This window comes from Hippoglossus hippoglossus, chromosome 22 (genome assembly GCF_009819705.1).
Source record: "Hippoglossus hippoglossus isolate fHipHip1 chromosome 22, fHipHip1.pri, whole genome shotgun sequence".
In the NCBI taxonomy this organism is placed as follows: domain Eukaryota; kingdom Metazoa; phylum Chordata; class Actinopteri; order Pleuronectiformes; family Pleuronectidae; genus Hippoglossus; species Hippoglossus hippoglossus.
In genome coordinates, this window is record NC_047172.1 from 21,058,015 (window position 1) to 21,074,522 (window position 16,508).

The 16,508-nt window shown below is 42.0% G+C and overlaps 1 protein-coding gene across 2 annotated transcripts in view; it reads left to right on the plus strand.

Annotated features, from left to right (window-relative positions):
- LOC117756106 (CAP-Gly domain-containing linker protein 4-like) overlaps positions 1-6,890 on the plus strand; it is a 33,281-nt gene extending 26,391 nt beyond the window's left edge. The window contains exons 12-16 of one of the 2 annotated variants that reach the window (XR_004612734.1): positions 572-695; positions 4,267-4,331; positions 4,438-4,516; positions 4,841-6,070; positions 6,111-6,890. Coding sequence is in view for 1 of the 2 variants with exons in the window: in XM_034576444.1 (XP_034432335.1) it covers positions 572-695; positions 4,267-4,331; positions 4,438-4,516; positions 4,841-5,213 (641 nt within the window). In the remaining variant the exon portion in view is untranslated. Of the gene's footprint in view, positions 1-571; positions 696-4,266; positions 4,332-4,437; positions 4,517-4,840 lie in introns of both variants that reach the window. The other variant, XM_034576444.1, reaches the window with a different exon arrangement.
- The last annotated feature ends 9,618 nt before the right edge of the window (positions 6,891-16,508 follow it).

Sequence of the window (16,508 nt, forward strand, 5' to 3'; positions counted from 1 at the left end):
AGCCATTTGTTTAGTCAGTAGCTTGTTTCTGTTTCTCTGTCCAGTTTGTCTCATCTATCCAGCAGATATAATTGTCTACGATCTGATTATATATCGTTGCGGAATGACTACTATAGTTTCTATACTAAAAAATCTATTTTTTTAGGGGCACCTCTCATTTTAAGTGAATCTTAAATCATGCCTGTATACTTAAAACTGTCTATATATGCATATGTATGTACACATCTATTTCAATATCTCATATATGTACATATTGCACATATACATTATACTTCCTTGTGCAATCATCCTGTGCTACTGCACTTTACTCAAGCACATTTCTGTGCATATAATATTTCCATCTGTAGTCAAATGTACTTTTATTTTTCATTTTCCATTTTATTGCCTATTTTATTGTATTTTTATACTTCCATATGTTCTCTTGTCTCATTCTGACTATCTGCTGCTGTAAGGAGTGAATTTCCCCTGCGTGGAATTATTGTCACAAGTTTATGTTATTTTATTTGACATGGGATTTCCCCTCAGTTTTCCCTTGACTCTGATTCTGGACTGTGTCTGTTTCTCTGCCCAGGCCTCTGGTTGGGCATTGAACTGGACAAGCCAAGTGGTAAGAATGATGGAGCAGTGGGCGGAGTGAGGTACTTCAGCTGCCCCCCAAAACATGGCGTCTTTGCTCCTCCATCTCGTGTTCAAAGGTGAGTTTAGGCCCTTTTAAAATAGCTTATATTTTCCACTGATGATTAATGGCACCTTACGTTTTTTTTGCCAGTGGTTTACCTCAGAAGCAAAAACAAATTAGTCAAACAAGTATGTTTAAGAAATTCTATTACATTTCAGAGCAGATTTTTGAAGAATTCGACACGTACCCTAAAAACCCAGAGGTTGTAATTCATTGCCCTCATTAATACATCTGATGGCACTAATGATCTCCTTTGACAGCATCATTTGTGCCAGCATCATTTGTGCAAGTGTTGACATATTTGATTTTGCCTACTGTGCAACAAACAGCCCTCCTCTGTACTGGTGATTAACAGGAGTCAGACTTGTCAAACGTAAAGCCTGGGGACGTCGCCCACCGCAACTTCTCAATTTAATGTGGCACCTAGTAATGATCTGGCCGCCTTCATTTCTGCTTTTAAATATGGTTTATGCATAATAAGTGTGTGAATGTCATTTCTTTATGTTAGAGAGGTTGAAAGAGGTTATATTCTCACCATCGGGTAGAGAATGTGACAAAATACCTTCAATGTTGCTCAAAATGTTTTAAATTGATACAGATATATTGATATGTCTCACTGTATAGCTTGTGGTTTATTTAATATTATACTGTTGTGATTACGAATAAGATCTAGGATATAAAGTGAAGATGGTGAGGTAATTTGCCTGTTGGTCATGTTTGCAACGAATACTGTGATAAATAAGCAGCTACTTCTCTCAATGTCTGTGTTCTGTTACTGTCATCAAGAAAATATGTGGTAACAGTATGAATGAGCTCCGGTTTATCCATAGAATAATCAGGCTGCTGAACATGAAGTGATTCAGATGCACAAAGTGCTGTTGATGTACACCTGAGGTGTAGGCATGTTAAAGTTGGTGTAAACCCACAGCAGCATCGTTCAAAGTTCCAGACCATAGATCTGATGTAAATTGTCAGAATGTTTCATTTAGCCCAAATATTCTGAGAATGTTCTAAAGTATGTTGAGTGTCTGTTGCACAATTTTCAGCCAAGACAAATACTTAACACCCTTTCCATTTTTAGACAAACTAATTTGACATTAATCAGAAATATAAATATATTTTGTTTTCACCTAAAAGTCAATGGTTTAGTGGCGATTTGTTATTGTCTCATGTTAATAGCTTCTTGAGATCTGCTCGTGCATATATCACTCTTCAGGTTATTAAGTCTGGAACAAAGTAAAAGATTGACCTTATGTCCTTGCAATGAATAGTTTATCAGGATCCCCACATTTTCTAAATTTGCCAGATTTTCATTTCATTTCAAATCTCAAAATGTTAAAGAAAATTTAAAAAAAATAATTTTGGTTCACAGTCTGATCCAGATCCACACTAATATGGGTTCTTCCCTGACCCTTACAGCATCCTTCCACCAAGCTTTGTGGACATTTGTTCAGTAGTTTTTGTGTTATACTAACTAACTAACTAACTGACTAACAAGTACACAGGGAGAAAAACAACCTCCTTGGCAGAGGTAATGTTAGTAACTGCAGTTACAGTAGAAAATGCTGTTTCTATGGTTCTCTAAGTGTTTACATGTATGTCACTAGACTCTCGTACTAGTACCAGTGAATATTTTCTCTGGTGTAACTTGAACTTAAGTTCAAGCCTCTGAATACCTGATTAATAATCTTCCCTGTGAGAAAGTGATACTGGAGCAGTGTTTTGTGTTTGCAAAATTCTGAATACTTGAGAAAAAATATGGAGACTGGTCCAAATTAGACTGGTGAGTGCTCCATTCACAAGATGCTCTCAACCAAAGTACTCGTGTGCCTTGAGACGCCTAATCAGCCTCTCAGAAAGCTCTCTGATGTGTGTAATCTGCTGTGGTCATGTATTCAAGCTCCTGTTTCCTAACTAGACATATAGTTACAGTACGCCGAGTCAAAAAGCAGAAAATGAGCTGCGCACATTTTGCTTGGATGTTTTTTTCAGTCCCGATTCCTGGAAATAATAATGTATGTCAGTAAATGATAGTCTGTCTCCTCTGTGACTTGAGTTTGAGAAAAATGTCACAGCTTATGATCTGAAAATATTAATTTATTTGTAACAGTAGATGAGCACAGTTGAAACAGAAAACATCAGTTGTCTGTGAATGAATCAATATTCAAAAAACAACAATTCTTTTTGTTTCTAAATTAATTCAGTGTATTGCTGCAGGGTATGTAAATGCTGTGTTGTTGATGTATGAAAACCAGTGTTGCAGTCGTTGCAGTAGGTAATATTACAGGATTATTATGGAAATGTAAAACAGCCAATTAAATAAATCTGTATTTGGTTCTTTTACCCCATTTCCTTTTTAATGCTTCCCTTTGTTATTAAGACACTGGCAGAGATGTGGCCCATCATGAAATTGACTGGTTGGTGGTCAAATACAGATGACTGGTGCAAGTTCGAAGAAGAATTTAACAGATTTTTGAATTTTGAAGAATTACTTGGGATGATATCGGCAGCTGACAGGTTCATTAAAGAACAGCAAAAGTGGAGTCTAACAATTTATGTTGAATCCAGTCTGCCTGCCAAGGACAGTAAAATCTTTATGGATGGCCTGATGCTGATGATGGTCGGTCAGTGACAGACGCTCAGTGTGTTTGTGTGGAGGAAAGAGAGAGAGCGAGGCAAAGAGTGCTGCCCCCAGTGTTTGACTCATCAAACAACTCAGTGACCCTCGTTCTCTCACTATTTTAGGTTTGTCTTTTAATTCAGCTGTCTGTACAATTTTCCAAATCTTTCACATGAAGATCAGCTCAAGTTGCGATTTAAACAAATTCTGACTTGACAGTTTGATCCTCTTGTTCAATGAGGTCAAACTGTAAAATATTTGAGTTGACTCACACAAGGTTGATGCTAACAAAGCAGTTGTGATCTACAATACATAATTATTTTATTGGTACTTAGAGGGAGATTCTCCAGGTCTGAGTGACTGCTGGTAAAATTAACACCTTTTACCCAATGTGATCATTCTCCTCACCTCCCTTTACCACATGTGCTTCATCTCAATAGAAAGTTAAACCATCTCTACCTTGCTGTCACCATTTTCCACCATTTGTTGCATCTGTTACACCACTGTTGAGGTCTTCCATGAAATGAAAGCTGCTTTTTGAAATGTTTCCTTTTCATCCCTTATTTATGTCCTCTTTTCCTTTTTTTGTTTTGTTTCATGATTGACCCTCTGGCTCAAGTGAGCACATAGATTTCCTGTGACAGGGAGAATCTCACATTCTTTCCCCCCAGCGCAGCGTCTTGATTCTCCTTCAAACTACTTCACCTGTCAGCAGCGGTCACAAGCCATTATGAAAACAAACCGAACACACACACACCACAACAACCTCTTAGTGGCTTCTAGAGTTTGAATCTGAATTTAGTCACATAGCAGCTTACAGACACATCAGTAAGAAGTACAGGTGTTTTTGTGCAGACTTTTCCCCCTCAATGTTACAGAGTGGGTTTTGCACAATAGTTTGTTGAAAAGAAAACTGAGTGAATATTAATATCGTGAGAATGAAGTGCCTTCACTGTTTTTCTCACAGGATCCATGGATCCGTCGATTGCCTCTCGGAGCTCTCGTCCTCACGCCTCAGTCATCCATTCAGCGGTGAGGGGTCTGCCTTCATTTCAAGTGTGTCTTTGCGTTTATTATTCTGTCAGTGCTTATGCATGAATCTGTATGGGAGTGCTTGACTCTTGTGATCGCTGTGCAGGGACAATCCGTCGCAGTCTGAGCACATCATTGGCCATCGCCACCCCAAAGGAGACGAGCAGAAGAAGTCCTGTTAGCAGGTTTGTCTCTTTTCTGCACATCCCTCACATGTCTCCCTTCCAAAGCCTTTTAGCTTCCTAATCCCCTGCAGCAGTGGTGAAATCAATAATAAGAGAGGTAGTGGCATTAGTCAGCAAAAGGTTCCCATTTTTAATTAGCCAGTACATGATTGTGGTTATAATGAAAGAGAACATGGAATTGAAGATCAATCCCTCAAACGCTGAGCCCCCATGAATCCCCTACTTATTATAATATGTCCTTTCACACTGCATACCTTCTCTCATTAATCTTTCTTGCTGTGTTTTCCCTGTGCTTCAACAATTCATCTAAAAAAAAAAAAAAAGGAGTCGTTCCAACCCTCACCGACGGCGCTGGAGCACTCTCAGTGGTAGTAGCGGTGGTGTTCCTGGACATGCAGGCTCCAGTCCCTCAGCCAGCCCCGATGGACAGGTCCACCTCCACGTGGGCATGCAGGTGCTGCTGAACAGCGCCAATGAGATGGCCTTCATCCGTTACCTGGGCACAGCAGATTTTGCCCCGGGCCTTTGGCTGGGTCTGGAGCTCCGAAGCCCCAAGGGCAAGAATGACGGGTCTGTGGGAGGCCGCTGCTACTTCACCTGTCGAGCTGGCCACGGTGTGCTGGTCCGTCCCAGCCGCGTCACATACCGGGGCATCAACGGGTCGCGCTTGGTGAATGAGAACAGCAGAGGACTGTAGTGAATGGAGTGGGTGGGAATGGAGAACATTTTCTGTTCATGTTCCACTGCCAACATTTTTTCTTTTGAATCAACCATCATTGATTTTCCTCTGTACAGTCAGAGCTGGTGTGAATTACAGTAATCAAACCAGTTATTAATAGTTCAAATTTAAACTACTAGATTAGTTTTTGGCAAATTGTATGAAGCAAAAAAAAAAGCACTTTAGAAAATTAACTTTCAAATCCTCTTAGAATTTGTCTCGGCAGGATGTTGGAGGGAAAGTCTTAATAAGACAAAAACCGCTGCACTATTTTTAATCTGATTGCACTGACGACATCGACATGATTGATCTGAATATGATAAAAGAAACGGAATGGATGTGTACACATGAAAAACTATCTCTAAAGATTAATGATTGCATCGAGTAGAGAATTTTATCACATAATTTAGTTGGTAATGTAACTCTAAGCAAAAGTGTCCATGTCTTGGTGATTGCGTGTGGATGTGCATGTGTGTATTAATTGAGAAGCATTTTGACAGAAGAGAGATTGATTTTTTTTTTTCAGGTCATCATATAACTTGCATATTATTGATGGGAGTTGAGTCAAAAGTGGATTTTCAGTATATGAATCAATGTGAATTAAAGAGGATTTAATTAACCCTGGACCTCCATCCACCTCCATCACAACACAACCGCATCAACTGGAGTTATTACCTCCTACATACAACAGACTGTCCATTAACTAACACAGATGCATGATGGGTATATTGTGCTGTGGGCTGCAAAAATCCCTTTGGCTGTGATTCTTAATCAGACTGATGCTGCTGCGGTGATGTCATTGAGTGACGGTCTGTTAAATAACACATTGAATGTTGGTTTTATAAATATGTTGACCAGAGTGTGGAACACAGTCAGATTCTAAACCTGATTTGTTAAACTCCCACCACAGCGATCACTACTGAAACATTTCACAACCTGAATGTGGAAGTGATCCTGTGCTTGGTGTAACACACGAACATTGTTCAATTCAAATGTCCTCTAGTGTGTCTCTGTATTAGACAAACAGGAGCAGCTCTACACAGGAAATGTGCTATCATCCGGAAGTTTGAAGGACAGACTTTGCTATTTGATTAGAGCCGTCTGGGCAACTCAGCAGAGAACAAGGCATCGATTGTGCATGGGGAAAACAGGCCCGCTATTTAGTAAAACATTCATGTACCATCCAATTAGGGCGTGGAGGCCACTCCAGTCGCTGAAGAGTCTCCAATGGCCTCCTCTCATTGATCTGTCTGGTCAGGCCCCCGTGATTGAAAAGCAGTGGTGGTCAGAACCGCTGGTTGTCTGAAACATCTGCCACAGAGATAACGCTTGAAATGAAAAATTCTTAATTCCATTAAGGGTATATCTGTGATGAATCCTGTGGCATTTGTTAGCGTTCCACTTTGAAGATCTCATCTATAGATAGACTTGCGTTCTTTGCATCTGCAACCCCCACTGTATTACAAATCACTAGGATTTCAAATTCCACTGATGGGTGTGAAAGTCTCTCTGCGTTGTGTTCGTGTGGGGAACAGTTTTCATGAACTTCCTGTACATTTGAAATGTGAGGGGGGGAATTTGGTCTGATGCATTTATATGTTGTGGGAAATAAGAGCATTTGTAAAGAATTGAAATAAAGATTCTATTCTAATTTGATCCGACTGTATTCCTCCTTTAGCTCTGTGCCTTATGAAGTGTGGAGGTTTGCTTAAATTTCCTGGACTGTTCATGAAGTGCGGTGTTGTCTTCAGGAACTGAAAATGAAGTAGCTCAAGTACTTTGAAATGGTTACACGTCTGTTCACACCATCGGATTCCAGTGGGGCTCATCTCAGTCAAAGCTGAGCGCGCCTGCTGCTGCTGCTGGAGTGGAAATGTTTGCCACAGTGGTGCTCCAGCAGAGCAGGCTTCAAGGACTCAGTGTGTGTAACACACACAAACAAACAGCTCCAGCTGTAATATCTGACAAAGAAAACAATCAAGTTGGAGCAGCACCGGACCGTTTATGATGCTGAGCAAACCGATCAGCATCTCACTGACCACAGCCTCTTTTTCCTAAACTGTTTTACATCTACAAACAAATAACTTTAGATTCACACAGATCATTTACTGTGGCAAACCAATCGTTAAAAGCCTTTTCCATTTCTACTGTCTCAACAATATATGACATGACTGCAGCTTAGGTTTGATCAGAAAACTGCTGAGCTCATCTCAACCAAGCAACCAGCCGGAGGAGGCAGGGAGTGAGAACCAGATCTTCTGCAGGCTACAGTCCAGGTAACTATGGTGGATTTCAAATTATTGTTAGAACATATTAAAAAAATGCAGTATACAAGTCTTTGTAAAGTCTGAGAACGAGATTCTTACGAAACCTCAGGGTTCCCATGCATCCTGGAGAATCTGGAGATATAGAGAGGACTTTTCCAGCTATGGAAATAAATATCCTGTAAAACATCTCTTCTGAATTGGTTTCTCATGTTTTAGCCCCTTACATAGATTGTCTAGGTAAACTTCAGTGCTTATTTTGTTTGTAATTTATCTCACTGTTGGTGAGAAGCTGGGCAGTGTGACTGGTAACTAGGCTACTAATGGTGTATATTATAAGATATTCTTTGGAGGATTGTAATAAAAACATGTTTATACTCAACGAAAACAGGTCAGACGACCGTATGGTACATTTGGGATTAAAAATCAGCTGACACATCAGCTGTCCTGATGTGTCAGGAAATACTCCTGGAAAATGTCCAGGAAAAGGATTTCTTATAAAGAGTGGGAACGTCTGTGTTTAATCAGTTATAGAATTAGAAAGTTAGAAATGGTATTTATCTTTTGCCATTTAACACAACAGCACTGTTATAAATTCTGTTCAGTTTGAGTTAAAGTCATAGATGTTCATCACTGAGGTCACATTTAAAGGTGATGTTGTACTGGATTATATATAGAAACGTGTCTTATTTTTATAATAATACTTTTTCTTCATTTCTACAGACACTCTAGACCCTACAGATTACAAAAAAACAAGGCAGGTAAAAGTGAATTATAATTACACACTGAAATATAAGATACATGTCATTATCTAACATTAAAAGCAGTTTTAAAAAGGTGGGTTTTCAGTCGAGTTTTAAAGGTGGACGGTTCAGTGCAGTCTCGGCTCTGGAGGGAGGGATGGAAAATGCACCGTCACCCCAGGACCGGTGCTTGGTCCTGAGTGGAGGTGAGAGGAGGTGGTCCTCAGAGATGAGGAGGTTGTCCTCAGAGATGAGGAGGCGGTGGGAGGGAGTGTGGTGATGGAGCATGTCAGGGAGGGAGGAGGGGGCCTGGTTGTGCAGGGATTTGTGAGTGAGGAGATGGACTTTGGATCTGCTGGGTGATGTGGTCACTGGTCCCCTGAGTGGATGAGGGTGGAGCAGGTGTCTCTTATGTAAATATAGTTGGCAGAATATTAGAAGCACCTTTTGTAATAAATGAAAATAATGAAATTATGACCACAGCATTAACATCTCTGGGAAAGTGTCAAAATACCTGAACTTTACTTACAGTGGACGAAGCTGCTTCATTAGTTCAAATAGTGATTGTTACATTGTGAACCATGTTTATTTGACTCTGTGAGAAACAACACACTGTGTAATGATGTGAATAGTGTGATCACTTGGTTTTAAATAGATAGAGACACTGAGAGCAGAGCTTCATCTGAAACAGTGGATCCAGCATCTGTCTGATGACTTTATTGTCAGAAAATCATGGCAGGGCAAATGTTTTCTTATAAAAAACTTTGATTTGGCTTTGGTAATAATGGATAGAGATCTGTGTGACACATCCTTCTGACTCCCACTGCCCTGCGTGTTGTATTGAAATGGTTTGTTATCTGCTGTGTAGAACCTGAAACAGCGCTCACACACACTGGATCACAGTGTGGTGTGTGCTCAGTTGCACCATCAGCACTTTGCAGAGCGGATCCCTGATGGGAGACAAATGATCTTTGTAAGACCATGAAGTAAGACTCCAGTCTGCTTTTTAACATGATGAAGAGCAGCGCTGGCACAGCCGGCACCAAAGGAAGACAGTTTGCTATCGCTAGCAGATTCGTGCTGGCAGCTGTACAAGCCCCTACATTTGTACACATGTTTATAATAAAAGGATAATCCTGCTGGGGTCGGCATTCACCCTGCCAGGGCTTATGTGCAATAATGACCAGCTCACTGAACATAATCCTGCTTATTGCTCAACTACTTTACCAAAGTGAGCTGCTGTTGATTTAAAATAATCGTTAAGCAAACTACCTAATAATTATTTCTTCTCAGGAAGAGTCCAGACATTAAAAGTTCAGTGTGTAAAATTTAGTGACATCTAGGGGTGAAGTTGCATGTTGCAGCTGAACCCCCCCCCCCCCCCCCAGAGAACCTGTCGTAGCCTAAAGGTGTTTAGTTTGCCCAGTCTGGGCTACTACAAGAAACATGGTGGCCTCGGCAGACATGACCGGCTCCTGATGTAAATATAAAGTATTTAAATATAAAGAGCCCATTCTAGGGTAAAGAGAACAACAATTCATCCAACTTAGATGAAACACACGAGAGAAAACATCACCAGGATTATTTTCTGTAAAATGTTATCCTATAGAGTCCTTTCACCTAAATCTTACACGCTGGACCTTTAATGTGGTCAAATCTAAACAAACAAATCTATATCGCTCACTATACTCTGACTCCCCCTACAGGTGGGGTGCATAATTCACCCCACCTGTAGTTGACGGAGAAGAAACCGGCAACATCAGGCCAAAGAAACATGTCGACTGACAGAGATTTACACAAATATGACCAAACTTGTTTGGCACAATGTCCTGCTAAACCTCGAAGGAGATGTGTTTGTCTGGCTTTGACTTACTTTACACCATGTTTGCACCTGTCCTGCACGTTTGGCCTCCTTCAGCTCTCTCCAACACGTGAAATATGCTCCAATATTCACTCTCGTTCCATTTCTTACTCGTCACTTCCTCTTTTCTTCTTCTTTGTTTCCTGCGTTAATGTCCTCTTTGGTTTCTTCCGTGTCTCTGACATGATGTCCACACTGACAATGCTGAGCTAGTTGTCTCTTATAGCTGCTCGTTCTGGCTCTGGTTGTTTGTGTGTGACGTATGAAGTAAAGCAGGTTGTAATGTTCCAGCGCGGTACACCAGTTAAGAAGTGTACTTACAGGCCTCCAGGGGGCGCTGTGGCAAAGACAGACATGTCATTCTCCCCATTATAATTTTGTGTTGCATGAAAATGAAAGCTGTTATTTTGAGGTATAAAAACAACTGAGTTTAACTATGGGCCAGGAAGAAAAAATGTCTCTATTCAAGTAGCGCAGACTTTACAACTGGACAACAGCAGCCTCTCCTTTGCAGACAGATCTACTGTGTCCTTCAGGCCAGGCCTTGTCAAAAGGCATTTTGCTGTCAGATGTGCTCAGTTGCACAGTTTGGCACAGCTTGTATTATTATAATTCAATATTTTGAAAATATTCTTACGTTGACACTGTTTTGCCAGAGTCTACATCTCTCAAATCTCTAGAACACAGACTGCAAACACAAAGTTAGGAACCATAGTCAATTCTAAAAAGATTCAGGTTGAAAAATGCAGCAATCTCCCTCTAAATGTACAGTTTTACTCGGATTTGGCATTCTTACTAGAAAATGTAATTATTATTTTAAAATAAAATACAAATTTGAATAGAATATGCATTAATGGCTCGTCACAGTGATTTATAAATGTGTGCGTGTGTGTGTGGGAGGGGACTAATTGTCTTGTGGGCTGGATCTGGCCCTCAGGCTGCTAGTTTGAGCCCCCTGCCCTCATCTCATAATAACACATTTGAGCTGAAAGAATACATTAAAAGAGGGCTGTTGGATAATATTCCTACTGTGAGTGGTCTGTGGTCTATTCATCATATTTTGAAAAAGTGATGCTATAAAATGTTGGTGTCATGAGTGAGGATGCAACAGAAACGTGGGGAGATGCAGGACATGCTGCACTTGTACAGGTTTCTTTGTGAGGACCGTTTGGAGCCTAGAATGTCTGAGGACATTTTGGAAAGGTGAGGACATTTTAGCTGGTCTTCACTTTCTGACCCTCACTGTGCTGTTGGAGAGTTCCAACTTGCTTTAGGGTCAGGGTCAGACTTATGATTAGGGTAAGGGGCTATGGATACATTATACCAGTGAGTGTCAGAAGACAGAAGTACAAGGTTGTAAATATTCAGTTCTTTTCTGCATTCTGTGTCTGTGATGACTTTCTCGTTACTGCTTAAACAAACATCAAACAACAATGACGTAAAACCAACAGAATGTCCACAGACCAGAGGGACGTTTGTCACAGATGTCAACCAGTTGTCGGTGTTATGACTCCTGTAAAAGCTTTTAGTGAAAACACACAGTGTGTTGTCCTGTAACATAATAACAACCTGTCTCGGAGCTGAGGTCAGACTGAAGGCCAGTGGAAAGCAGACTGGCCTCTTTCTAAGCACCCTTTGATTTCCTCATGAATATCTATAGAGCTTTGCCTTTTGCTCCTTTATTTCAATTCTTCTATACTCTTATAAAGAAGTCAGAGTTCTCATGGAGCCATGGTACTGCTGATGTATCTATAAAGTGTGCAATAATGCTTTAAACGTGATACCATAAAATGGTGTGCCTTTCGGCATTCAATAAATTTGGTTATCAAAATAAAATATTAGATATTAATATTTTATTATTAATATTAAATAATAGCTTTAATTGATTAAAGTTACCTCGGGGCACCACCCTTCAAAGGAAGGGAAAAGATAGCCAATTTATTGATTAAGTCTCATAGATTAAGGTTCTAACTACAAATTTTGGAACTCTGATTAACAATTAAATTAATAACTATAACCAAAATTACCATATAGATAGTTAGCTAAGTTGAAAGATATGGGGTTCTTGACAGTGTAGAGGTTGGCGAAATTCACTTATGCAACATTAATAAAAAACATTTGTGAAAGAAAAACATTTATTATGAATATAATAAAGTATAAAAACACAAATTACTAACGGTCTAATTGCTAAACAAAGATAGGTATATGAGTATACGTGTGTGTGTCTGTGTGAGTCAGCGTGCTTTCAAGATGGTGGCTGGCCAAAGAGATAACACCCGTCCCCCACCTATTGGAATGTTTACGACCTGTAGAGCTAATGAGGTGAAGAGTTATGCGTGTGTCTGTGTGTGTGCCAAATTAGAGGAAGTTACTAGATTGGATGCAACGAAAGACTGTGAAGAGCATAACAGACTAACATTACTTTCTCAATAACTTGTACCCAAAATATCACAACACCACAAATCCAACTTATAAACCTCACACAGAATCGAATAAACAGTCTTGCTTAGCCTAGTATAATTATTAAGCCCAGTTGTGTTACCAGTCCGTGGAAAGGGGAAAAAGGAAGTTGCTGTGCAGTTCGCAGTTTTGTGTCGTCTTGCTGGTTTCGGTTGAGCGGTATAGCTCAGTTGCTGGCTGAAGTTTTCCTGCAGGACATCGCATCGCTGCTAGGACGTTGGTAGAGCTTGGAGGGCGAGGAGGTTTCCTTGCTGAGATGAGCTGGAAGCTGCACCTTTGTGCTCCTCTCGAAGAGTTGGATGGGAAGAGAAGATGTGAGCTGGAGAAGAGGCTCCACAGCCTTCCCTCCTGTAGAAGGATCGTAGGAAGAGGCAGGAGAGGCTCGACAGCCTTCTCTCCGTTGAGGGAGTTTAGAAAGAGAGAGCTCCTGGCTCAACAGCCTTCTCTCCTTGGAGGGAGTTTAGAGAGAGAGAGATCGAGACAAGAAGCTGGAGAACCTGGCTTATATTGGCCCGGTGACCTCACAGGTCATGGGGTCCAGAGTGACCAATGGGAGTTGAAACCTGTGTCCCTGGGGGGGTTTTCCACCCCTCTGTGTGAAGTTGTTGCCTGCTGGGAGACTGAGTTCCTTGCTCTGGTTTTTAATGGCCCCTGGGAGACGGAGTCTGTCGTGTTCTTTTTTCCTTAGGTAGAGATGGTAGAGTCGGTCTGGTTCAAGAAAGTATTTATTTAGAAGCAATGAACAGCTACTACATAGCTATGGGCACTCAACGTACAACCCGCAAGCCGCCTAATACCGCCAGGGAAGTCAAGAGTCGCCCCGAGCGGATGGTGGGTGCAATATTTATAATAATAGGTAGAACTTCAGCAGGAGGGGGAGTCACGTGGCTAGTGCACAGGCTGGTCCCAGCCTCAAGGCACTGGAATTCGCCAATGATGAGAAGCCGCTCCAGTTTCGTCCCTCCTTTGACAGTCGCTGGGACCAATCTTCACATTCTGACAGTGTTTGGTTTGGTGTTTTAAAACAAGCCTTGAATCGGCTGACAGCTTGTGAGCTTTCAGTATGGCATGCACATGTTCCTATCTGTCCTTCAGACCCTAGTGGCCGCTGCTTGAATTCTTTCTAAGGGTATGTCAGTATTTTTTAAGAAAACAGTGCATTCATCTATGTGTGATTTTTGGAATAAAGCTAATGGAGTTTATGCTGTAATATTGTAAGTTAGGTATTAGAACAAGTTAAAGTACAGTTTATTGTCTGCCACAGATGTACAGTCTTCTCAAACAGGCATTATCAGACAGGTGCAAGACTGAACTGCGATGTGACACACACACCCACACACAACAATCAACTTCAAGATTAAAACCCGCCAGCAACAGCTACTATCAGTCACTATGTGAAGGCCGCACATTTTCCCACCTATTCAGATTCAGCCCAAACGGCCCCATCCCCCACCCCTGTCCAACCTACTGCACTTGTTTAGAGTTCAGTTTCATTGCCATCTTCACAGACACATATTCAAAGAAGAACATAGATTTTAGTCTTAACAATATTCAAAGGAAAACATAGATTTTAGTCTTAACAAATATTCAAAGGAATACATAGATTTTAGTCTTAACAAATCCCTCCTTTCACACCATTTCATGGTGTGAACAACTTACTGGGGATTATCCACGAACTCCCCAACCTCCATCACATCCAATGCAAACTCATCACTATCATCATCACCACTCAACAAAAGCAACTGATAGGGTGGGGGAGGGGGCTTGGTTTCCTTGGTCAGAGCCGTGGTGATGAGTCGGCTGAGCAAGGTCCTAAAGCAAGGGATGCAGCAGCAGCCACAGGTGACTAGGATAGCTGAAAAGATAGCTAGGGAGAGGAGGCAGGATGCAATTCGCCCTTTCCATTTGCCGAATGCAGTGTTCATCCAGCTATGTAGGGGGTTGTTAATTCCAGAGTCTGCGGCCATGTCCTGTGCCATGGTGCGTAAGGCGGAGAGAGCCCTGGTCACTGAGCCATCAGGGGCGGTATTGCTGGGGATAAATGTACAACAAGAACTTCCTATCATAGTGAACACACCACCCTTTTCTGCCAGTAGGAGGTCTAGGGCCATTCGGTTCTGTGTGACCATAAGGGACGTAGGGGCGAGCTGTTCGGATAGGCCTGTTATGGCGTCGCGAGTAAGGTTGGTGAGGCGTTGGAAATTGAAATGGATGTAGTTAATGCGATCCACGTTTTTGTTGGGAGTTACCCATATCCAGATAGACTCAAATCCCGCTGCAATTTGATCCACTAATTTATATTGGTCTGGAACACCCCGAGGAAACCCTATGGTGTCTATGTATGTGGGTGAGTCCCTCTTTAAGTCAAAATGCGTTGTTCTTCGTCGACGGGTGCTAGTGGGTGTTTCTGGGCGGGGAGAGAGGGTAGTCAGGGGCATGGCCAATTGAACAAGTGTGCAGGAAACCTTCCAGTTTGAAGGAAGGCGGTTCCTCAAGCGTTTTCCTCCACAGTACCAGAAGAGGTCACTGCGGGCCCACTCCAGCTGTGTGGCGTTGTGCCAGTTGGTAACATTGATGTTTCTAGAACACCAGGAGGACGGTATCGAACCCATCTCTCTGTGAGATGAGTTACCTTTTTTAGTCAGACACGTGTAATTTCCCTTTACTGGAGTAAATATAGGGGGCAGCGTGTTGTTTGGCGCCGGGGGAAAGAGATGACTGAGAGTAGAACAGTTGGCGGGACTGGCTTCCATGTGTAAGCCATACATGCAATCAAAACCGGGTCGATCCGAGTCTATCAGTAGGGGGCCGGGGGTGGTGGTTTAAGGTGGGCCGGGGCTGACTGCAGACTATACAATTAGTGAGGTTTTGGGAACGGGCGGTAAAGTGGACCCATTTTAGCCATATGTTTTCATCAGTGTATCCAGTCTCTATTTCTACTACATCTTCAACGGTACTGGCGTCGTAATATTGTACCGCAGGGGAGCTGGGTGGGGATGGTAGTGGTGAGGTGGATTCAGGGGGAGAGCTCGTGGAGTCATCAGACAGGGAAGGGGAAGGCTGAGTTCTAGGGGAGGAGGAACGGACGTTTATCCTAACGATGCCCATTGGGTCAGCTCCTGTCATGTCTACTCCTAAAACAAAATAATAAGGACTTGTTGGTGCGGCTCTTTTAGTCAATTTGCTATAGTGGAGATGTTTAAGAGTCATTAAGAGACTATTGTCGGGGGAACCGGCAGGCGTGATCCTCCAGGTGAGGGTGATGTTTCTTTGGAGCTGTCCTAAGGGGTTTTGTGCATTGTATCTGTGGGTGTAACCCTTGGGGCCTGTGTTCCACAAAACGTGTTATCAAAGGTTTATCATTTTTGCATTCATCTCTAAACCATTGTTTTTTATATATGATATCAGGAACCATATGAACATGTGATGTACAATGCCGAAAAGTAATTTTTCATTTCTAAGCATGTGATTGCTTCTAATATCAATGTGTGTGTGTCAGTGACATTTGGTGTGTCACTTTCATGTGTGTGTGGTGTGGGTGCGATACCATGTATCTCAGGCGTCGAATGAATCAGAGTTTCCACCGCTCTCTCCTGGCCCCCCCCTCATCAAATCTGCCTGAGCAGCTGCACCTCGTTCCTCCGGACACTCCCTCGCCCAATGTCCCCTCTTTCCACACCTGTAGCAGGTGTCCGCTGTTCTGTTCGTGGAGGAATACAGGGCGGAGGTGAACGGCTGGGGCTGAAGCCACTTCAGGTCTCTGAAGAGGGGCACAGTCGAGATCGTGGTCCACTCTGACACACTGAGGCACTGTAGGATACAAAGAAAACTTTTTCTGTGCAGATTTATCTGTTCGTTCACATTCATTGGCCATTTTATCACATTCATTCCCTTGGGTAGCACACTGCATTTGTAATGACAAAGAAACAGTTGCAGGTGTATGCTT